Here is a 21112-nt window from a genome sequence, read left to right as displayed (position 1 = left end):
GTCCACGAAGATCCCACGCAGATTGGAGTCACTTGATATTTGTATGGTCGCGGTTTCCACTTGAGTTTACTATGGTCACAACCGCACCACAACCACACTATGAATATTTCAACCAATAAAATTACTTGTCATGGAAATGCCTCGTTTTCATTGGCTGTTGGCAAAACAGAATGCCGCCAGATCGAAGCAGAATCACAGCCGCCGCCACCGCCACAGCTTCCGTCCATCCTCGTCATGTCTCTCGGGTATGAAGGAGTTCCTTATCATGGAGAACCAACCACTCGACCATAATTACGCTTTATTCTTCTACCTTGAACACTCCGCAGTCCGAGATGATGACAGGGACCTTGGGCTTGTCGCCGGCATCCGTCTCGAGCGCTTCGATCTTCTTGACAACGTCCATGCCATCCATCACACGACCAAACACAACGTGCTTGCCGTCCAAATGCGGCGTCTCGACCGTCGTGATGAAGAATTGCGAGCCGTTCGTGCCGGGACCGGCGTTCGCCATGGACAGCAGCCCCGCCTGGGTATGGTGGATCTTGAAGTTTTCGTCGGCAAACTTCTCGCCGTAAATGCTTTCGCCCCCGGTGCCGTCGCCGCGCGTGAAGTCCCCGCCTTGCAACATAAAGTTCTTGATCACGCGGTGGAACGACGAGCCCTTGAACGTCAGCTGCTGGCCCGACGTCTTGCTCGTGTGTTCGCCCGTGCACAGCGCGCGGAAGTTTTCGGCCGTCTTGGGCACGACGTTCGCATACAGTTGAAAGTGGATGCGCCCAACCAACTCGCCGTCAATTGTGATGTCAAACCACACAAACGGATTGCCTTCGTCGTCCGCGTCGTCGATCGAGATGTTCTTGAACACGACTTCCTTGTCCGTGTAGATTGACACCTTGTTGAACAAGCCGCCGTACACGCCCTTTTGAACCACTTTGGCCTCGGCCAGCTTTTCCTTCAACACGACTAGTTCCCGACGCACGTCGCGGTTCTGCGGGTCCAACTTGGCGGCAGCGGTCAAGTCCTCCTTCGCGCGGTCCAAGTCGTTCCCGTGGAGCAAGGCAACACCACGACGGTACAATGCCTTGACGTTGTTCTTGTCGTTCTTCAAAGCCTTGGACGCAGACCTCGCGGCACCGGCGTAGTCTTGGGCCTTCAGCAACGCCATGGCACTGTTGAGGTACAGCACCGTTTGCACGTCCTTGAGCGGACTCTTCTCGTCCTCGGACGACTCGTGGTCTTTTTCCGTGTACTTCACGCCTTCCAAGTACGCGTCGTTCGCTTGCTCGTACTTGCCGGCCTTGAAGAACGCCGTGCCCTGTTGCTTGGACGTTTCCGCTTCCTTGAGTTTTTCGTCGACGCTCATTTCCCACAACTCCTTCTTCTTGGGGGAAAAACCAAGCAATTCCACGTCAAATTTTAAGGTCGCGTTGGCGGGGATTTTCGGTGGGCTGCCTGACGCACCGTACGCGTATTCGGGGGCGCAGGTGAGGATTGCGCGTTCGCCGACCTTCATCGTGGCAAATCCCAAGTCCCATGCCTTGATCACGTTGCCCTTGCCCAACACGAACGTAAATACTTGGTTGCGGTCGCGCGAACTGTCAAATTTCGACCCGTCCAGCAACGTCCCCGTGTAATGAGCTACACCATTTGCCATGAATATCAATCATTCATGTTGCTCGCAATGATGACAGTCTTACCTCGAATCTCATATCCCTTGGGCGGAAGGTCGCCGGAACCTTCCGTGAGGATTTCCTTCGTCACGCCGCCGTCGGTGGTCAAGTCAATTGCGGTCATCTTGCCTGAATGTGGTAGATTTCAAAATGATTTGAGACTTCCACCACCCTGTTAGAAACGGGACCATACAAACTCGTTGTATTGTACTTGATATTTGTATGTCTGTTCGAGTATTTTCCATATCCGGATAATTGTATCCGTATTGAAGATCTTCAATCACGACCTGCCGAAAGGTCACAGATGTATATAGTCAAGGCCTGTCTATCTGAGCATGTTAAACTTGGCCATGGTGGCGGCCAAGGCCATGCTGCATTCTTCCTTGATACGTTCGATCTGTCCACGATACTGCTCGCGCTCGCTATGGAATTGTCGCTTCAGTCGCGCCTTGCCCATATCGGACTGTTCCAAGCGCATGGACATACACCGTTTCTGCTCCCGTTCAATCTCGTCGTTGATGAGTGCCTCTTGCTGTCGCTTGTACATCCCCTTCAACGTTTCCACGAGTTGCACTTCCACGCGCCGTCTGTCGTTGATTGACAAGGACGGATTCGCCAGTTGCCGCTGCAGTCCATGCAACGACGAGCGTTCCTGCTGCCCGTGTTTCTGTGTCGGGTCTTGATCAAAACACCGGTAAAGAAAAGGTTGTTGTTTTATACCTGGCGATGACGTTCGCACTTCTGCTCCCATCCCACCGACGTGCCAAGTTTCCTCGTGGATTGTGTCGGACCTTGTTTGCCCACGGCATACGGCGTGAACATCCCTGCCATCTCGTACGTCAACGACGACGACGTCGCGGTCGCAGCAGGGTTGAAATCATCATCGCCGTGTTCCTCGTCGTCGGCACCGATCGTGTTAGGGTTACCCAGTGTGGGCAATGTCACTTGGAGCCATTCCCCTGCCGCCAACACGAGCATAAGCATTAAGCGCATGTTCGTGGTGCATCAAGTACCCGTTTGTGCATCTTGCACTGCCACTGTCTTCTCCATGGCTAGATCCACCGCAGCCCAACTCACGTTGTCGAATTACGACATGCTCGGCTATATTTAGGAATATGTACAAGTGATAATGCTTAAAGTGTAGGTACATTCAGTAGTTCCGTGTCCACCACGTCTGTGGCATGGACATCCACAGCACACCGCCACATCGTACTCGATTATGCGACAGCAACTTCGTTTGCAATGGACACACCGGCCACGAGTCAACGTAGCTGTCATACAACTTGCACGATAGCATATAAGAAAGGTACCTACTACTCGAGTAGTAACGTTAGTTCGCTAACACCAGCATTATTGTTTGTACCAATGCGTTGCTCATGCACGTGGACATTTCCAGCCACGGATGTGTACTTCTGTATCGCAAAAGATACTTTTTCCGCCGCCTTTAAAGCTCCTTTCATGCCAATTTCCAACACTTCTACATGCCGTCCATGTCTCTACATATTCACACTACGCATCTTAGTCGTTTACTCTACACCGCAAATACGTGGGCATATATTCGTTTGAGTTTTCGCTTTTGCATCGCTACGTAACGAATGGGTCTTCCAATAACGCTCGAATCGCGTGACCCTTGTCGCCGCCCATCAAGCACGCGTTCCGACGCGCGAGTTCGCTCTTGACCTCCCATCCTGGATCCACCGCTTGCCCCTCATCGTTCGTCACGACCCTCTTCTAGGCGGTCGATATCAACGGTAACAGCGCGGTCGAATCCCGCATCACTTGAGCGAACGCCAACTTGTCCGTCGCGAGTTGAAACTCCCATAGGATCGTCGTTGCATACTCGTACAGGTCGTGAATGCGACTTTGACTGCTCGGGTGGGTTGACAGTAAATCGCCCAAGAACGCCTCAGGGGCTGCCACGTGGAGATCACTCTCTCGACTCGGTGGCGTCTCCATCGTCGCGTCCATCATCCGCTTCCACAGCGGCGACGCTTCGCGGGGGTCGTACCCAGTCCGCACCGCCAACACCATGCCCATGTAATCGGCTTTCCCCTCCATCCGTCGGGAAAATGCCAGTGGCACGACCACCTGGAACACTGTGACCAGCAGGAACTCCATCAACGCAGCCTTCCAACCACGTCCCCCCACGTCGCTGGTGCCGCCCGAAACCCCCCGTAGAAAGTCATGCAAGACCAGGACCAAGTCAAAGAACCCAAATTTTTCGGCGCTGTGGAGGGCCATCGCGCGCGCCATTTCGTGGCCTAAGACGCATGCGAGACCGCCGTACGTTTTGGCGATGGGTAAGATGCCCCTGTAGACGAAGGTCGCCTCCATTGGGCACGACGAATGCATTGGCAATGGGCGAGTCAATCACATGCAGGGTGAACGAAGTTGACGATGACTAGAGGTGTTGGTCCTCGCATATCGCTGCGAGATGCTGCGTGACCTCGAGCACGGCGTCTTAGACTGGATCGCCACGTTTCAAGCACATGTTGCCTTCTTCGGCCAAGATATTGGCCACCGCCTCATAGGCCAAGGCTTGTTCGTCGTCATGCGACAGAAAGACAAAGTGCGATCGATTCGAGATGGGCATGCGCTCGGTGTACGCGAGGAGGACACCGCCAAAGAGAAGGGCTGGAACGCCCACCAAGCCCATGGCTGCGTGCTTGCCATATCGATACAAGAGACCTGTGCGATAGAGGTATCCTAACGTATGGCCTACGACTGTGGCGGCCGCGCGAAGTAGCACCACGTTCAACTCTTGCGATCCTCGTCCTCTCGACGAGCTTGCCAGGAGACGGAAGAAGTTGTTGCTGCCTTGACGTGGCTGAAGGAAGGTAGACCTTGCGCCTGGGAGGGTATGCCGCCGTGGTCTAGCGAATCCTCCGCTGTGGGTAAGTTCGTCGGGCACATTGGCATACAGCATCGTGATTGAGACAATTTATCCACTTGCGCTTTGCAAAATTAACCAATCAAGTACCTTATTTAACCAATCAGCTTGCCGAATTCGAATTATTTCACACATGACTCGGACTTGAACGAGCAAATCATTGGCCAAATACAGTGATTTATGACCAATGATAGAAGTTCATGAAGTTGAAATGCCCACTGTTTTGCTCACTTTCCAATTTCTTTAATCAACCCATCATGAGTTCAGTCCGTGAACTACTGGCAGCGTTATCGCTGAGTGCACCATCCGCTTCTTCGACCTGTGGCATCGACGGAGGCTGTGGTCCAAAATCCTTAGCATCTCCAGTGAATGACCTTACACCAGAAGCGACGGCTGCCGAAGTCGACTCGGCCGTGCGATTTTATCGATTGCCCGAGTCAAACCCCCAAGAACTTGGGAACGTGAACTTTTTGCGATCCGTGTCGGACGTTGCCGACAACGAAAAGCCCGTCTTTCTTCAGTTCCAAGAGATTCCCGGCTGCCACACGTGTACGGACTATGGGGACAATGTTCTCCTGGACCCGTTGGTTGTCGAATTGCTCGAAACTGTGTTCACTCCCGTGGTCATCCACAACAACTCGCAAGAACCTTCTGACGTGGCAGCGTTGAAGCAATTCAACGAACCGACCTGGAACAACCCTGTCGTCCACGTGTTGGATCCCGTTTCCCAAACTGACCTCATTCCACGAATCGACGGTGTCTACGACCTTCGTGGTGTCCTCTTGCAAGTCCTGGAAGCGTTGATCGTGTCCCAACGTCCCGTGCCATCATGGGTCGACTACGTTGCCATTGCGCAGCAGTTGCATGTGGTCCGAGATGCCGACCATCGTGTCGTGGCGGTGAGAAAAGCGTCGGTGGCGTCCACGACGTTTGTCATGGAATGCTACTGGGCGGGGGAAACTGTCCTTGGCGGGATCGATGGCGTCTTGTCGACGCTGCCTGGATGGATCGACGGTGTCGAGGTCGTGCAAGTGGACTATGATGAGAACGTGCTCTCGTACCATGACTTGCTTCACGCGGCCGCGTCGGCCGGACTCGAGCCCATGGTGCACACGGACGCCCAGTTGCAGACCGCCCAACACGAGAAGGCAGCCAACATCCGCGACCGACGAGCCCCCCACGACGCGTTAAAGGTGCTTTCGACGGTATCGTACACCGAAACCAAGTACCACTTGCGATCGAAGCTCCCCCTCGTGGCGCTGCTGCCGTTGACGCCGCTGCAGGAAGCGCATGTGCACACGTTGGTGGCGCGTCGGCAGACCCAGTCGGTCGTCGAGCGTGCGGTGCTCACTCCTCGCCAAGTCACGCTGTTGCGCCGATTGGAAGCCGTGGCCGACCGTGTGCCCCATGCCAAGGACGATGCGGAGGCGCTCCATGCCCTGACCCCTGCCGACCGATGGCAAAACGTGCTGCGCGCCGTCGAAGCAGCCGAGGCGTTGAGTGCACCACCCCATACGTAAACTCAACGATCAGAAAATGAATCGAATGCAAATGTCCTTGTCGTGTACTAGTGTAGTCGGGCTAGACTTGTATGGGAGTAGGTGCTACATAACATGGTTATATATACTAGTATATATATATATATATATTCAATGAAGGAAGATAAGTAAAGTCAATATCGCACGTGGACGTACTGTCAGGCAACAAATTGGAGGACGGTTTTATGGAGATATGGACAGTTGAAATATGTGCTATTCGGCTTGATTGGTTACAAAATGACTGAGGTCAAATCTTTTAGCCAATGGACGTAGTGCATTTAGCCTTGAACAGTTGCTACACTTTGTGTAACCGAAGCCACAGAGCGGCGCTTCGACCATCATGTCGGCGGAAGCGGAGAACATACGCGTGGCGGTGCGATGTCGGCCCATGAGCGAGAAAGAGATAAGAGAGCAGGCGCAGTCGTGCTTTGTGGTACGTGATCCATCGGTCCGACCACACGTTGACGATGGGTATAGTGCAAGAATGGAAATGCAGTGCTCACGAATCCAGAGAACAAGGACGAAGTGCACGAGTACGTCCGTCAAGTCGAATGGCTTGCAATGCGCTCCACCATCCCCGCCATCATGTGATCCGCATCTTGATCATGTAGATTTGGGTTCGACCTCGTCTACGGCATCGACACGGAACAGCGATGCGTGTACGAAGACTTTGGTCGACCCGTGCTGGAGCGCGCATTTGGCGGGTACAACGGCACGATCTTTGCGTATGGTCAAACGGGAAGCGGCAAGACATTCAGCATGACAGGGTTCGCCGGCAACGAAGCCATGGAAGGGTTGATTCCTCGCATGAACAAAGCCTTGTTTGAGAAGATCCAGGTACGCAGTGCTTTGCCACGTTAACTATCTTCACGCATTGCCGTCTCTTCTTCTTGACACATCTCTTCCATGTAGGTCGAGAAAGCAAACGACCCCAACAAATTGTTTTTGGTCGAGTGCTCGTTTTTTGAAATTTACAACGAAATCATCTACGACTTGTTGGATTCAAGGTAAATAAATATCAATATATATATACCCTTCGTCGTTGTTGTCGTCACCATTATCTATCGTAACTATTATCTATTGTCACCACTATCTATCGTCACCATTGTCTATCATCACGATTATCTATTGTCACCACTATCTATCATCACCAATATCTGTCGTCATTATTATCTATCTTCGTCACCAATATATATCGTCACCAATATCTGTCGTCACCATTGTCTATCTTCGTCACCATTGTCTATCTATTACCTGTTGTCACCATGTAGCTCGGCCAAAGACAAGAAGAACAAGGGACTTGAAATCAAGGAGCATAGTGTGCTGGGGATTTACGTGAAAGACTTGCAGGAGCGCGTGGTCGAGTCCCGCGAAGAAGTGATCGAGCTCATGACCCTCGGCGCATCGAATCGCACGGTCGGGTACACCAACATGAACTCGGAGAGCAGTCGGTCGCACTCGATCTTCGTCATCAAGATCCACCAAAAAGACTCGAGCGACGAGTCCAAGAACGTGTTTGCCAAGGTGAATCTCGTCGACTTGGCCGGCTCGGAGCGCGCGGCGGGTACGGGCGCCGTCGGCACGCGGCTCAAAGAAGGCGCCAACATCAACAAGTCGCTCAGTGCACTTGGAAACGTCATCAACGCGCTCGTGGAAGACGCCCGGACCGGCAAAAAGTCGTTCATTCCGTACCGAAACTCCAAGCTCACGCGCGTGCTGCAGGTACGTCTTACTACTCCAACACAAATGATATACATTGGCGTGGATCGTGTATGTATATATAAATATCTTTCGTTCCCAATGGTTTTGTATAGACCTATTCTATATATTGATATGATATATATATTTGCTTATGTATACATGTCGTTTAGCATGGATCATTGATATAATTATATTGATATATACTAGTACTACGTAGTACGTAGTACAGTAATGGGTCTATGTTGCGGAATACACTGGGGGGTTTCCGTGCATGTGTTTATGAATAGTGATTCCCCGTTGCATGACCATTCGAATGTATATTTCTATATATATATACATGTAGTTTCATAGATTTTTTCCACGTATAAATAAATATACAAGCCAATTCCTTTTCTTCACCCATTAAATATGTATATATATATATAAATTTTGCTGACGACAAGGTGGATGGATGTACTATATACTACATGTGTAGGAATCGCTGGGCGGCAACAGTCTGTGCTCGATGCTCGCGACGCTGTCGCCAGCCAACATCAACTTTATTGAGACGCTAGGCACGCTAAAATACGCGAGTCGCGCCAAGTCGATCAAAGTGAACGCCAAGAAGAACGAAGAGGCGTCGCAGATCTCGCAGCTGAGCGAGGAGATCGCCGCGCTCAAAAAGAAGCTCGGCGAGCAGGCCGAGAGCGGCTTGGACCCGCGGGAGAAGAACGAGATCGTGGCCAAGTACGAGAAGCAGATCCAGGAAATCGACGCCGTGCGCATGCAGACGTGGGAGGACAAGGCCAAATTGAGCAAGCAGCACGAGATGGAACGCAAAAAACTTGCCAAGGAGCGCGCCCGGGCCGACCAAAAGACCCAGGAGGAAAAGATCAAAAAGTGGAAGTTGCTCGAAGCCAAAGCCGACATTGAGCTCGCCATCCGCGCCACGCGGGAGCTGGACGTTGGCGACGACGCGTGGATTGGCATGACCACCAAAGTCAAGGTACTTATATATATTCCTGCTGCGGTCAATTACTGGAAACGATTAATATTTATGTATCTCCAAATATATATATAATGTATCGGGTCCGACTTGGTCGAGTAGTACTTTTTGTGGCTGAAAACATCGCACCGAAAAATATATCACTCTACATATATATATATATATATCTTTATCCACATACGATGTACTACATATTTATCGAAATTGTACTAGATATATACAAGTTATATATTTATCCTTCCAAGATCTACTCGACGTGCGAGTGTTGGGGTTATGTCCATGAAACTCTGAGATGTTCATGTCATTTGTACTACGAGTGTAGGCGTTGGACCAAGACGTGAAGGACGCTCGGACGCTGATTTGTGTGTTCAAAGACTCGCTGGACAAGGACGTGGCGGCGTGGAAGGCGGCGCAAGGCGGAAGTGACGAGCCGGACGACGGCGCGTCGTCGTCACATGTGACAGCGTCGCAGCTGTGCACAAAACTGAAAAACATCCAGGACGAAAGTGCCAAGATGATGGCGTTGGAGAGCGAGTTGCTGCGGCACACGAGCACTCTGATCGACGCCGTGTGCGACGAGTGCGACAAACTGGCGCCGGCGCCGTCCACGAAAGAGCTCAAGCAAGTGCTCGAAGACCGCGACAAGGCGCTGGCGATTACGCGGTCGATGCTGCAAATGTACCGGGCGGCGCTGGTCACCACGCTCAAGACAGAGCGCAAACGAATACTCAACGTACGTTCTCCTGTATGTCGCGCACACTTGAATTCCAGCCCTGTCTTGTGTGCGCGTGCCACCTCATGGATCATTGATGTGTCGTACGTAGTTTACAGAGGCGTCGATGCTGATGGTATCCGAACTGCAAACTCAAATCGACAGCCCGCACTTGGACGACAACCGAAAGAAAGCGCGGATGCTCGCGACCAAGTCGTTGACGGGCGCCATGGACACGTGCGCCAAGTTGGCCGTGGCAGCCAAATCGGAGGCGCCGCGCGTTCAGATTCCCAAGGGCGACGTGCATGCGCTGGGTGTGGAAGCCAAGGTGCTGGGCGACGACAAGCTGTCTGCATCCAGTGGAGATGCCAAGCGCGCGCGACTGAACGGCCCGAATTGCTGGATCGCAGCACCAGAGGACGCCACGCCATGGTTAAAAGTCGATTTGGGTGGGTTCAAGTTGGTCGAGTCGGTTCTGATCCAGGGGGGGGTCGTCGGGGGGTCGAGTGTGCTCAGTAACGCCCCGCTGGTGCTGACCAAAACCAACATGGACATGCTAGCCAAGCTGTACGACCCAGTGGCGGTCACAGGAGACCACCAGCAAACGTACGACATTGCCAAGTACGTCCCGACCTATCCCTATAATTCGTGGTGGGATATTGTCCTTCAAATTTGGACCACTGTACTGCATTGCCAAATTCATCATCGATCGATTCGTGTGTCCTGAAGTTTGTATGTAAAAAATTGTCCTTTGATTGGATTCACACTAATTCGATGTTGATGATTGTTTGATTGGCTCAATCCTTCTGCCGATGATTCTTGTGTACATTTATTTGGTTGTGTTGTCGATGCTTTACTCTCCATGTCGCTCCAGTTTTATAGTTAGAAGAACTAACACAACAATCTGAATATTAATATACTTGAAACTACAAAGTGACGTAAACCACCATGTGATGTAGACACATCTTGTCGTGGACGGGGCTATTGAAAACGGCGCAAGTTCCCACCAAGTTGTTTAGTCGACCTCCGGTCCGGTTCTTGCATGACGTGATCACCCTCGTGGTGGCAAACACAGCATATGGTCAATCGTTGTTTACAGACAAGGAAAAAGACTACTCGCAGCTCACAGACAAGAAGGACAAGTCCGAGTACCTGGTCAAGGTGTTGCACCTTGTCGCATCCAGGTCTGTGACTTCCAAACCAACCCCTTTATGTATGTGATTCTTACTGAAATAACTGTCGTAGCTTTCACGGCGTAGTCGAGATCAAAGCCACCGAGTCCAACATATTGGCCGGCAAAGAGCCCGACCAAACGATGCAGTTTCTCGCGCTGTTTTGCTTGGGCGCTATCCGACACTTAGCGGCGACGTTGCCGGAGGAGACAAACCACGTCGCAGATGCCGCCGCTGCCGCCACGCTGCCACCTCCCGTGGAAACCCAACAGGCTTGGGTGACGGACTGTGACGTGGAATGCAGCGTCGACGGCGACACGTGGACCAAAGTACCGTGGAATGGGTCAAACGTTGGAAGTGCCGACGCGTTTACGGCCGTGGCGACCAAGTTGCCGCAGCCGACGGTCGCCCGCTACGTCAAGTTTGTGCCGACAAAGTGGAACGTGGCACCGGCCATGCGCTGCGAAGTGCTGGGGTTCAAACTCACCGAGAAGGACGACACGCTCGCCGACGTGCAAGCCGAGGGGGTGCACTACCTGGGTCTCTTGACAACGTTGTTTACCGCCGGCGAGCTCATCTTGGACGAAGCGCGAGTCAAGTGGAAAAAGGCCAAGGATGTCCAGCGCGAAAAACAAGCCGAGCTCAAGCATGTGCTCGTCGAGGTACAACGAAGTTGGATTTGGGTGGGTATGACGCGACAAGTGACTAGATTGACACGTGGAAGAGCCAAGTTGCCGCGTTAAAAGCAGAGCTAGAAGGGTCCAACAAAGCACTGGACAAGTGCAAAGCAGACAAGGCGGACGTGGACAAGCAACTGACGGCCACGACCGCCAAGTGGGACGCCGCCACGGTCAAGTGCACGTCGCTGGAAGAGCAGCAGAAAAAGACCAAAGCCAGCTTGGATGCGATAACGAGTCAGTTTCACGACGCTACGAAGGAAGCTACTTCGTGGAAGCAACAACACGTCCAAGTGTCGGACCAATTGAAGTCCATGGGGCAGGTACGGTCAACATAGTCCAGTTCCTACCCTCCTATTTGAGCTGTTTTCAATACGGCCGAGGTAGTCGAAAGCCGAGCTGGAAAAGCTGATCGAGACGTTGCGGGGCCAACTCACATCGAAGAGCGCTATAGAAGGCGCGACCGATTCCAAGCTGGCGACGTTGTCTGCGGATTTGCAATCAGTGACGATTCAGCTCGACGAGACCAAGCGGTCGTTGCAACGCAGTGAAAAGGCCGCGGCGGACGGTCTCGTGGAGCGTGATGAATTGCAAACGCAGCTGGCTCTAGCGCGGACGGCACTCACGTCCAAGGACGAGGCGCTGGAAGCGTTGGAAGCCAAGCTCAAGACACAATTGGGGGAATCCCACGCCCAGCTCGACGCCGCCCAAGCGTCGTTGGCTGAAGCCACCAATAAACACCGGGACATCGACGCCCAGCTGCAAAAAGCCGTCGCCCACACGCTGGCGTTGCAAGCAGACATGTATGGGAATGGAATCCATCCATCCATCCATCCGTTGTACAGAAGAAGTAGATAATGATCATGATGCATGTATGATGGGTAGGGAGAATGCCAAGCAACGCGGCGTGGAGTCGACACATGTCGAGGTCAAACGCCTGCATGACGAAGCCGTGGAAAGCGAAAAGCGCGTGTTCCAAATGCAAGCGCAGCAGGTCCGTCTGCAAGCCGACAACGAGCGCCTCGAAGCCAAGTACGCGTCCGTGGAGGAAAAGGTCAAGGTGTTCGAGGCCAAGCAGGCCGAGTTTGCCCTCGAAGTGGAAACCCTCCAGAAAGAGCGCAAGCAACTTGTCGAGCAAGAAGAAGAACTGCAGCTGCAACTCCAAGTCGTTACGGACGAACGCGACTCGGCTCGTCAAAAGGAGGAGCAATTGTTTGTCGAAAACGCGGAAAAGGAGCAAGAAATCGAGCGGATTCGCGATGGTTATGGTATGACTGTATTTCTAGTCATGTTTATTATCTATGGCCACGAGGATGATCATGGAAGATCATGGGTGTCCCGATGTGTACAGTGTGGGTCACGGATCGTATGAATAACAAAGAGGACGAGCTCGCCGAGCTCCAAGACCAGCTAGAGAAGTACCAGAGCGTGCTCAAATTGGCCGGAGGTAGGTCCAAATTGAAGGTTCCAGGCGTATGAGTGTTCATATCGTGATCATCATGTCATAGGTGCAGATTCGACGCTGCATCCCCGACCGACGACGGGTTCTACCGACTACCTCTCGGGGTTGTACAAAGCAGCGTTTGGCAAAGGTTCGACATAGGATGTACAACCTTTTTGTTGTATAGTTGAGCGATACATGTAGATTTGGATTATGGCAACTACACCACCCCTGGTGATATCCAGAATCAACTGTTGCAGTGGATACAAAACCAACACCAGCAGTCGCCCTACAAGGGGCGCGACCCACAGACAAAGCAAGGCACCTCCGACGGAGTACCCCCTCGATCGTCCAGTGATACCCTTTCCAGCGCAAGAAATCACCAGGATAGGAATGCTACGCCTCTTGAGGATTCCAAAAGAGGATATGCGACAACGCCTAGCCCAAAGTTGTCTAGCATCCCCATTGAAGATGCCAAGTCCGTTGACACTGTTGGCCCTCACGACAGAAAGGATACCCCCCCGAGTGTGTCCAATCCGCCTGGTAGCATGTCGTCCCAGGCCAAAGCATTGCAGCCTCCAGGAACCAAGGATGTTCACGATGCAAAGGGGGAGGCAAAGGGGGCCGACGTCAAGGGAGGCGTTACACTAGTGTCCCCGCTATCAACCCCCCAACCAGCACCACCACTAAAAACAACTGAGAAATGCGACGTGGAAGCAAAGACAATCGATCGCGTATCGGGAAATGGGGGGGAAGGAACCAAGGCGGCTTCACCTAAAGAAGGTGTTACCCCCACGAACGACACTGGTGGCGGTCCGTCGTTGGGTCCAGCCTTGGCGACCAGTGCCACTGCCACGCCTCCCAAGAAGGACCAACGTCTACCTCCAACACTTCTTCGCCGCGATTCTATCGAAGACCTCATGCCAGAGATCCAAGACACTGCCAAGACAAATCCAGATGCCACAGAAGTCGCCGACGAATACGACGACGATTTTGACGCGTACGATGATGAAAACTCTGCGCGGCGAGGCGGTAAGTCCAAGCGGCGGAGTGTGGACAAAGCAGCCAGCGCGAAAGTTCCCGTGGAAGCTCCTGTGGAACCAGTGTCGGAGAAGACCATGGCTCAGCACTCGACGCCTTCGAAGACAACTGCGCCGAGCCCGACCAAGGGATAGACACAAACGGATCGTTGTGTGTGATTAATTCGTATTGTCCACCGTCAGTCACAATAATGTGGTGTTCAAGATGCGGCTATGTCACTGCTAGTTAGTGCTTGGGGGGATTGAGCTCGGCCAACAAGGACAGGATGCTGTGGGAGAGGCGCCAACTAGGTTGCCGCAGTTCGTTGTCGACGAAAACTTGACTGTTGGCACACGGGATGTCCACCGCCGAGGCTTGCGCGCTCCATCGCAGAAATACATGGGGCCACACCTACATCCCATGTAAAATACCAGTACAAGTATACGGTCATGTGTGACACGTACTGTGACACCGCGCAAGAGGCTGGACTGGGTGGGCAGCAGCACTTGGTCGGCGACGAACGTGCGGTTCTCGAGCACGCCGCGGTATCCGTTGAGATATGTCCATATGCTGGTGGTAGTGTCCCGCAGTCGCAGCGCTTCCCGCTCTTGCTGCGTGCTGAGCAAAAACGTTCCAAATCGACACGAGTACAGCTCGTCCGCCAAGAGACACAGGAGGCCTTGGTTGAATCTACATCATACCCACAACACACATATTTCTATATTGTCAAGTCGATTTGAAATTGGAGTGGAGTGCTCAATCAAATGAGCAGCACCAAATAGACAGACAACCGATTGACCAATCAAAACCCATAACACGAATTAAATAGCCAATCAAATTATCCACTCTTCGACCAAAGCAACCACGAATTAGTGTGTGACTTGAATTAGTGTGATACGAGACGACCATATAGCAAAAGTCAGTATTTACAAAGAACCAACCAATCGATCAATAGATTTGGCGAACCACCCCACAAAAGTCCAAATGTTGAGTAAAAGAAAGGCAATAGTATGTATGGTCCATGGAGCATCCCCCGTACTAGTACGTACTCAAAGAACGACGGGTATTGCTGCTGCAGCTGCCACACGCAATCTAGAAACTACAACACAAACCCATCAGTCGAGTGTGTTGTAAGTGTACAGGGAGGCAATACCTGAAGAAAGATGGGCGAGTAGTCGCCTGTATGTTTAGCCCCATTTGCGAGGCGCATCTGAAACGGATGGCCAAACGCGAGGAAATCCTTCTCCACAAGCACTTGAAACCCTTGGATGGTCCGGAAGTACGGGTCCAAGCACAGCTGCGCGAGCGCGACCAGTTGCGACGTGCGGTCCCATCCGTGGCTGCAGTGGATCAACACGGACGCGCTCTGGACGTGCATGAGGTCCACCACGTGCAGCGTCGCCTTGAGGGTCAACCGGAGATAGTATAGCCACTTGGTTTCTTCCACGTCGGCGTACCAGTTGAGGTTGTCACATGTGAGCGACAGTGACAAGTGTTTGAGCTTCTTGGCACTGTACAATCGAACGTGGTTGGTTCGAGTACGACGAAGTTATGTACCTGTCCCGCATCGTGTGGATGTTGGGGATGTTCATAAACTCGACCGTGGCTTGCTTGTATCGCAGAGAGCTTTCAACGCCGTATCCCTTGGCTCGATTCGCCTATGGATGTGGACACCAGAATCAAGTGACAACGAAAGATGTGTGACGATGTACAGTACATACCATGGCGCTGGACATGGGGCGGCAGTCAATGATGTGGATGGTTTGGTTGGGTGCGTTTGCATTTGCAATTGCTGCGACAAGGTCTTCGTCCGCCAATGAAATTGCATTCGACATGCCAATCTAGATAGAGTCAGTCTCCAGTTGTTGTTGTCGTCTAGGTGCATGAACACGATCCAACAACGTACACATTACCTTGGGCTGACTTGACCGTGATAAGGACGCGCCATTCCCGCGGTGGACCCATGTCACACACGGAATCCGACCGATGCTTCTGAAACTCGACGCTTCCGACAGCACCTTTCCACCAGCACGACATCCATCAACATGGAACGAATGCTGATGCGTATTGTTCTAGCCAACCTCGTCCGGGACAGTTGCGGGCACGAGCAGCTGCGACGGATAGCTCGGGATGAGCGCATACCCTTGGTTGATGTTTGAGATGCGCCATTGCGGGTTGTCCAACAGCCCCTGGATACATACAAACACACTTGGTCAAACGCATATCTCGTCGTTCTGTTTTGATCAGCCAAAGGCCACGGGACGGACGGACCTGGCGGCGCCATTCTGCTTGGGGAGCATACACATCCCAATCCCACTGCAGCGGAAGACACTCGTCGGCACGGCGCTCCGCCGCGTACGCCGTGGAGTCGTGAAGTGTCATGTTGGTCGGCAGCCGATGGCAAAATGCAAACACGTACTCGAACGACGACGGGAACGCGTACGACATGAGCAGCTCGTGCACCTTGACGAGGATTTCGGGCTGGCCATGGAACGACAGATGGAACCTTCGATGGTCTTTGGTCTCGACTTCCAAGCTGTGGTGCTTCTCAGACTTTTCGACGCGCAAGATTGTGCCCAATGCCACGGTGCAGTACTCATGCACCCGCCGAAGTATGCGGAAGCGGCGGAGGAGGCTTTGGAAGGCCGCGGCGTCGGCTTCCCCTTCCGACATGGACGGATGGTAATAGAACTGCATGCGGTACGACGTCATCATGAGCTTTCCAGGTAGCTTGTAGTCGGCCTTGTGGCGACTGCTGCTGCTGCTGGACGAGGAGGTGGTGGAGGGTGCCTCCACAGGAGCGGACGACGAGCCAGCGTCGATCGCGTCTTTGGAGGCGGACGACGACGCCTGCTTGAGGTAAGAGAATGGGTTCTGGAAGCGTGTTTTCTTGGCCACTTCGCTGTTTGCGCCGGGTTGCGTCGACGACGCTTGCGAGTTGCCAGAGAACGCAAACTGGAATTCACACTTGATCTCGGCCATGACATCCCGCTCGCCGTCAATCTTGGACAGAGGCACGCTCGGATTCTCCGTCATGATGTTGTGCGGGTTCACTGGGGCCTGGATGCTCCAAGCGGCCATCTTGGTCAGGATGTTGTGTCGCTGCTGATTCTGCATCGTCGACGTCAACCGCGGTTGTCGGGTCGTTTCAAAAGTTTAGGAGGTTGGAGGAGTTATAACTGTTATAAAGATTTCTAACATGCGGAGTACTGTAAGGCTAAGTAAGCAAATGCCCAATGTGTTAACTGTTAAAGGAAGTTCCAAGTAGTTTTCAGAAATAGCATGAGCCAATCAAAATCGATTTACATCTTTTTAAGGACCTCTTTTTTCACTTTTGGCATTGTGAGTTGCGTAAAAAGTAAAAAATCGCACAAAAAGAGGCAAAAAACTGTACTTGGAACCAATTTTTCATTTTGCTAAAAATATCTACTTGGGCCCTTAGGGCGTGTTCGGAGCGACTTTTGTGTCAGCGGTTTTTGGCTTTTTCCACAAGCCGCTGAAATATCAGCGACTTTTTGCCTTCACTGACATTGGTTAATAACAGAGAAAAATTAATCATGGTTGCAAACCAAAATTTCGCAGGAGCACGCCCAAAGCACACCCTTGTCGGTTGCCGGTGGTTCGTTACTCCACTCAGGTGTGTACTGGTAGGTCCTCGATGGGATAACTTTACCCATGTGAAGCACGGCTGTGGTAAGTCATTTCCATGTCGAGGGTAGCTGCACACAGAACGCATCGAACGCTGTACACATGCCCCTCCCGTGCGACCTCCTATTTGTACTGAACCCTAGGCTCTGTGTATTGTAAACTGATTTCAGATTAGCTAGGCGTTGATCTTATGGGTTGCGCATGCCTAGAGTTAGCAGGGATGACTGCACGACTCCTTCGGGAAGGAGAAGGTCACACCGACGCACAATCGTTTGACTTTTCGAGGGGCTTCATTCGAGTAACGAGCATTGCTTATAGCACCAATCCTCGATATCTTTCACTAAAGACTGCCGTGTAGGAGCTGCGCATCCACATTCCATGGACACAGATCCTGTCGCAGCCCATCGAGATCAAGCTGTACACGGTAGAGTTGATCCTCAGGTTGAAACACATAGCATTGTCGGTCGGTTTGACCTTTACCGGTGCGCCATTAGCGTGGCAGTCTATATTTCCAAGCCGCCGACTTACGACTGACTTGCGTAGATACATAGTTCTAATGCGCTATATCTACTCTACGTCGTTTCGCCACTCGCCGCCTGAACATTTGGCCACCATAGCCACTACGCGACAACAATTTTCTGCGCTCCGCTGTCATAGAGCTGAAAATGGACAATGAATTTTAGGACGCATCATTGGTTGATTTTTCTCTGTTATTAACCAATGTCAGTGAAGGCAAAAAGTCGCTGATATTTCAGCGGCTTGTGGAAAAAGCCAAAAACCGCTGACACAAAAGTCGCTCCGAACACGCCCTTACTGATCCACCCACATACAGTTACTGTTACAAGTACTGTAGTAGTATTGTCCTTTTACCCCAAATATGGACTTTGGTGCTGATTCGCCAAATCTATCGATCGATTCTTTGTACTGAATTTTGTTTGTAAAGTGTTCTGGTTGAAGTAAAATCTACCTGATTTTTTTTCGACGACTTTTTGGGTGAGAAAAAGTTGGTGCTGGTTGAAGTAATCCGGTAAAATAATAAGTGGTCAGTGTAAAATGTGCCCGGGTAGTAGTGGTCCAATCACTCATAATGACGGAGTTGGGCAACTAGAAGTGACTGCCAAAGACAGCCCACAGCGAAGAAGCCAAGGGCATCTAAAACGAATTTGGTCAAATTGTGCACCTGCTGACGCGCAAGTTACGCTTGTACCGCCCATCTCCAGGGCAGGCTTCGACGCATGTGACGTAGAACAGTTTTAGTTGTTAAATGATGTTGGCATAGTACTGTAGTGCAGAAATACCTTGCCAGTCGTTGTTTCGAATGGAGTAAACATTCATCGGTGACTCCTTGTTTGATCTGCCATCGTGTCCGACAACGGCAACCACGCAAGCTACTGCTGCAAGTGTAGTTGCGAACGCTACGATATCCCCGGCCTCCATTGTGCTTCGGCGGAAGACTGGTTCGGGGATACTGACACTGAAGTTGCTATCCGGTATCCATAATATGGGCCAACTTTTCACCTCATTATTAATAACTTGTTGATAATTTATACCTGCTCAAATTTAAGTCGAACCACCCACTTTTCCAAAAAGTTGGTATTCACACTGTCAATGAACTTTTTATATAAGTGAGTGCCCACATAGTTAATGAGGAAAAGTGAGTGCTGAAAAAGTGGGTGATTCTTTACTTCAACCAGACCCTAACGTTATTAATATATGCCAACATTCTGCGGAGTATCTCCGTGACCCTTCAAGATCGTCAGACAGAAGGTTATTCCTTATGTGCGAAATTATGTGGAAGTGCGGGGCATTGAGGCTGAGGCCATCCTATCAAAAGTTGTGCTAGGGGCTAAAGGTTACCCATCCAAGGACATTCTCGGATGCCTTGTACTGGTTGTAGTACGGCTTGACGTTGAACGCTGCGGGGGTACGCGAGACAGAAATGCGGCGTGAGTAGTTCGCCGACGGCGGCCATACCGTGTCCTCGAAGTTCTCTTCCGCAATATCGATGTAAGTGTTCTGGACATTGACGATGACGGCGACATGGCCGTGTGGGGAATTCACGCCTTGTCGATCCCATATGAGCAACGACCCAACCTGAGGCGGTGTCGACGAGCCTTGGGGGTACACATTCAGCGGTAAGCGATCCTGGTTGATGACATTTTTCACCGAGCGCAGGTTAAAGATCTCGACCGCGTCGACCACAGACTCAAACACAACGCCGTGGGTGATGAGCAAGTACCGCCGGGCCAGTTCCACGCACTGCCACTTGAGGCCCGTGTACGTTCCCTGGTAGTAGTTATCGCCGTTGTGGACCTTCGCCTTGTAGTTCGAGTACACCTTGACGCCATTGGTGACGCCCAGCACAGTGCCCCATGGTGCGGGTCGGTTGCCTGTGGGGGAAAGGTACGCCGCCGTCACGGCGGCATGCAGGGCTAGCCAAAGAAGCATTGTGGACAGGTTGCCGTGAATTAGGTTGCCGTGAATTGAAGAATGAAAAGGGCACTGTGCAGCATACCACAACATACAGTGCAGTGAAGCACGAGATTACGAGATCTGGTCCAACAATCAGGTTGACAGTCGGCCTGATTGCCAAATCATAAGCAGCGAGATGGCCACGTTGCCGCCGTGATCAAGGCGACGAACTTTGACAACTTGTCATGTTGATTGCAGCGGTAAAATAACATGCATAGAAGGTTCGTGTTGTGTTGGGTCGTGTTGGGAGGCGCTATCCACCAGGAACGAGCAAAATGCCATCGAGAGCACCACGGTGGACACACGACGTCGGAAAACATGATGAATGATCCGGGATTCGACAAGATGTCATGGGTGGTATTCAGTACGTATCGAAGCAAGTCATGAGTACTGCGTAAAGACAGTCAGATACATGAAGAACATGAACAACTTGCCCGGTGAGCTAAGTACAATGAGTACTGTAGTTATGTCGATACAGTGTTGTGAATTCCGGTGAAGATTGTTTTACCAGTTGACTGTGAAGTGAAGTGGCAATAAATCGACCTCACGATTTAATTCGCCAAAACGTTCTTAATCCAGCCAATCAAAATGTTTATCATTGAGTCTTGGGAACTCAATCACCAGGAACAACGGAAGTTGCGGCGACATGGCAGCATGCGATCGCCTACACTTTTTTCCACTGCCTATTAGTCTATAGTGCCGAATTGTCATGCATACATACATGTATTGTGAAATTCGACTAATCAATACAGACAGATTGATTAGTTTAACCACGCATTGAATCACGCTGGAGTTCTGATTGGTTTCTACTTGTCCTTTCTGTAAGAGCCAATCATATCCAATCAAAATTGGATTAGCCAATAGCGTCGATTCGTGATTCGATTCGGCGGCGTCTCGTGTTTTCATGACTGCACGTTTCTCAAGTCTACCGATATTGACGGTTAGCTTACACTTTACAAGTCCAAGCGTAACACATGCGCGGTGACCTGACGGGAGGGTATCAGCGAGCAACAACAAACGCTGTACGGTTGCACTCGGGGTGCATGTGTACAGTATATGTTCTCGATGGGAGTGCGCTGTGGCTTACCTGACTTGAACATATCAGTGATGGAATTCCCGAAATTTGTGAATAGAAAAAAGTGCGGACACACACACCAATTTCGTGCAATATTGGGTGTTTGGGGTG

General features: G+C 51.6%; 9 protein-coding genes across 11 annotated transcripts; 3 read left to right on the top strand and 6 right to left on the bottom strand.

Annotated features, from left to right (window-relative positions):
* Nucleotides 1–298: 298 nt before the first annotated feature.
* On the bottom strand, nt 299–1794 carry H257_10051 (peptidyl-prolyl cis-trans isomerase; the record flags this gene model as incomplete). Its single annotated transcript, XM_009836486.1, has 2 exons — nt 299–1638; nt 1698–1794. The coding sequence occupies 2 exons, from the start codon at nt 1792–1794 to the stop codon at nt 299–301; spliced, it is 1437 nt and encodes a 478-aa protein (XP_009834788.1).
* A 75-nt stretch (nt 1795–1869) lies between these two features.
* H257_10050 lies at nt 1870–2814 on the bottom strand. Of its 2 annotated transcripts, XM_009836484.1 has the most exons (3): nt 2684–2814; nt 2391–2629; nt 1870–2337 (listed from the first exon to the last, which is right to left on the bottom strand). In XM_009836484.1, the coding sequence occupies exons 1-3, from the start codon at nt 2718–2720 to the stop codon at nt 1996–1998; spliced, it is 618 nt and encodes a 205-aa protein (XP_009834786.1). In that variant the 5' UTR covers nt 2721–2814; the 3' UTR covers nt 1870–1995. The 2 variants fall into 2 exon arrangements, with proteins under 2 accessions (XP_009834786.1, XP_009834787.1); XM_009836485.1 differs by having other exon boundaries at nt 2391–2814.
* A 392-nt stretch (nt 2815–3206) lies between these two features.
* Nucleotides 3207–6198, top strand: H257_10047 (hypothetical protein). The gene is made up of 2 exons (XM_009836481.1): nt 3207–3970; nt 4076–6198. Exon 2 carries the CDS (start codon nt 4761–4763, stop codon nt 6078–6080), a length of 1320 nt encoding a protein of 439 aa, XP_009834783.1. The 5' UTR covers nt 3207–3970; nt 4076–4760; the 3' UTR covers nt 6081–6198.
* Nucleotides 3402–4022, bottom strand: H257_10049 (hypothetical protein; the record flags this gene model as incomplete). The annotated part of the gene is made up of 1 exon (XM_009836483.1): nt 3402–4022. One exon carries the CDS (start codon nt 4020–4022, stop codon nt 3402–3404), a length of 621 nt encoding a protein of 206 aa, XP_009834785.1.
* Nucleotides 4132–4596, bottom strand: H257_10048 (hypothetical protein; the record flags this gene model as incomplete). The annotated part of the gene is made up of 1 exon (XM_009836482.1): nt 4132–4596. One exon carries the CDS (start codon nt 4594–4596, stop codon nt 4132–4134), a length of 465 nt encoding a protein of 154 aa, XP_009834784.1.
* Nucleotides 6199–6409: 211 nt separating the features above from the next.
* On the top strand, nt 6410–13961 carry H257_10046 (hypothetical protein; the record flags this gene model as incomplete). Its single annotated transcript, XM_009836480.1, has 16 exons — nt 6410–6531; nt 6576–6631; nt 6710–6935; nt 7011–7105; nt 7370–7820; nt 8275–8784; nt 9107–9517; nt 9609–10117; nt 10456–10680; nt 10742–11330; nt 11378–11668; nt 11733–12148; nt 12231–12613; nt 12697–12792; nt 12854–12937; nt 12991–13961. The coding sequence occupies exons 1-16, from the start codon at nt 6439–6441 to the stop codon at nt 13959–13961; spliced, it is 5406 nt and encodes a 1801-aa protein (XP_009834782.1). The 5' UTR covers nt 6410–6438.
* H257_10045 lies at nt 13135–16948 on the bottom strand. Of its 2 annotated transcripts, none has more exons than XM_009836479.1 (9): nt 16078–16948; nt 15888–15995; nt 15720–15824; nt 15528–15647; nt 15364–15464; nt 14960–15317; nt 14856–14905; nt 14271–14524; nt 13135–14217 (listed from the first exon to the last, which is right to left on the bottom strand). In XM_009836479.1, the coding sequence occupies exons 1-8, from the start codon at nt 16921–16923 to the stop codon at nt 14497–14499; spliced, it is 1716 nt and encodes a 571-aa protein (XP_009834781.1). In that variant the 5' UTR covers nt 16924–16948; the 3' UTR covers nt 13135–14217; nt 14271–14496. The 2 variants fall into 2 exon arrangements, with proteins under 2 accessions (XP_009834781.1, XP_009834780.1); XM_009836478.1 differs by having other exon boundaries at nt 14271–14496.
* Nucleotides 16949–17674: 726 nt separating this feature from the next.
* H257_10044 (hypothetical protein) lies at nt 17675–18147 on the top strand (the record flags this gene model as incomplete). The annotated part of the gene is made up of 3 exons (XM_009836477.1): nt 17675–17752; nt 17813–17895; nt 17998–18147. 3 exons carry the CDS (start codon nt 17675–17677, stop codon nt 18128–18130), a joined length of 294 nt encoding a protein of 97 aa, XP_009834779.1. The 3' UTR covers nt 18131–18147.
* Nucleotides 18148–19293: 1146 nt separating this feature from the next.
* H257_10043 (hypothetical protein) lies at nt 19294–20147 on the bottom strand (the record flags this gene model as incomplete). Its single annotated transcript, XM_009836476.1, has 1 exon — nt 19294–20147. Exon 1 carries the CDS (start codon nt 19975–19977, stop codon nt 19294–19296), a length of 684 nt encoding a protein of 227 aa, XP_009834778.1. The 5' UTR covers nt 19978–20147.
* Nucleotides 20148–21112: the final 965 nt, after the last annotated feature.

Source organism: Aphanomyces astaci (assembly GCF_000520075.1).
Source record: "Aphanomyces astaci strain APO3 unplaced genomic scaffold supercont1.26, whole genome shotgun sequence".
NCBI classification, from domain to species: Eukaryota; Oomycota; class Saprolegniomycetes; order Saprolegniales; family Verrucalvaceae; genus Aphanomyces; species Aphanomyces astaci.
Note: the sequence above shows the minus strand (reverse complement) of the source record. Positions and strands in the feature narration are given on the sequence as shown.

Excerpts from the sequence above, each read along its gene's own strand:
- H257_10045 (XM_009836478.1), bottom strand. The coding sequence starts at position 16,923 with ATGCAGAATCAGCAGCGACACAACATCCTGACCAAGATGGCCGCTTGG. Across the intron at positions 15,318-15,363 it reads ATCCACACGATGCGGGACAG|TGCCAAGAAGCTCAAACACT; the intron begins GTACATAACTTC and ends TCGATTGTACAG. Across the intron at positions 14,218-14,270 it reads GCCTCTTGCGCGGTGTCACA|GTGTGGCCCCATGTATTTCT; the intron begins GTACGTGTCACA and ends CATGGGATGTAG.
- H257_10050 (XM_009836484.1), bottom strand. The coding sequence starts at position 2,720 with ATGGAGAAGACAGTGGCAGTGCAAGATGCACAAACGG. Across the intron at positions 2,630-2,683 it reads AGTGCAAGATGCACAAACGG|GGGAATGGCTCCAAGTGACA; the intron begins GTACTTGATGCA and ends TGTTGGCGGCAG. Across the intron at positions 2,338-2,390 it reads AGTGCGAACGTCATCGCCAG|AAACACGGGCAGCAGGAACG; the intron begins GTATAAAACAAC and ends GACCCGACACAG.
- H257_10047 (XM_009836481.1), top strand. The coding sequence starts at position 4,761 with ATGAAGTTGAAATGCCCACTGTTTTGCTCACTTTCCAATTTCTTTAAT.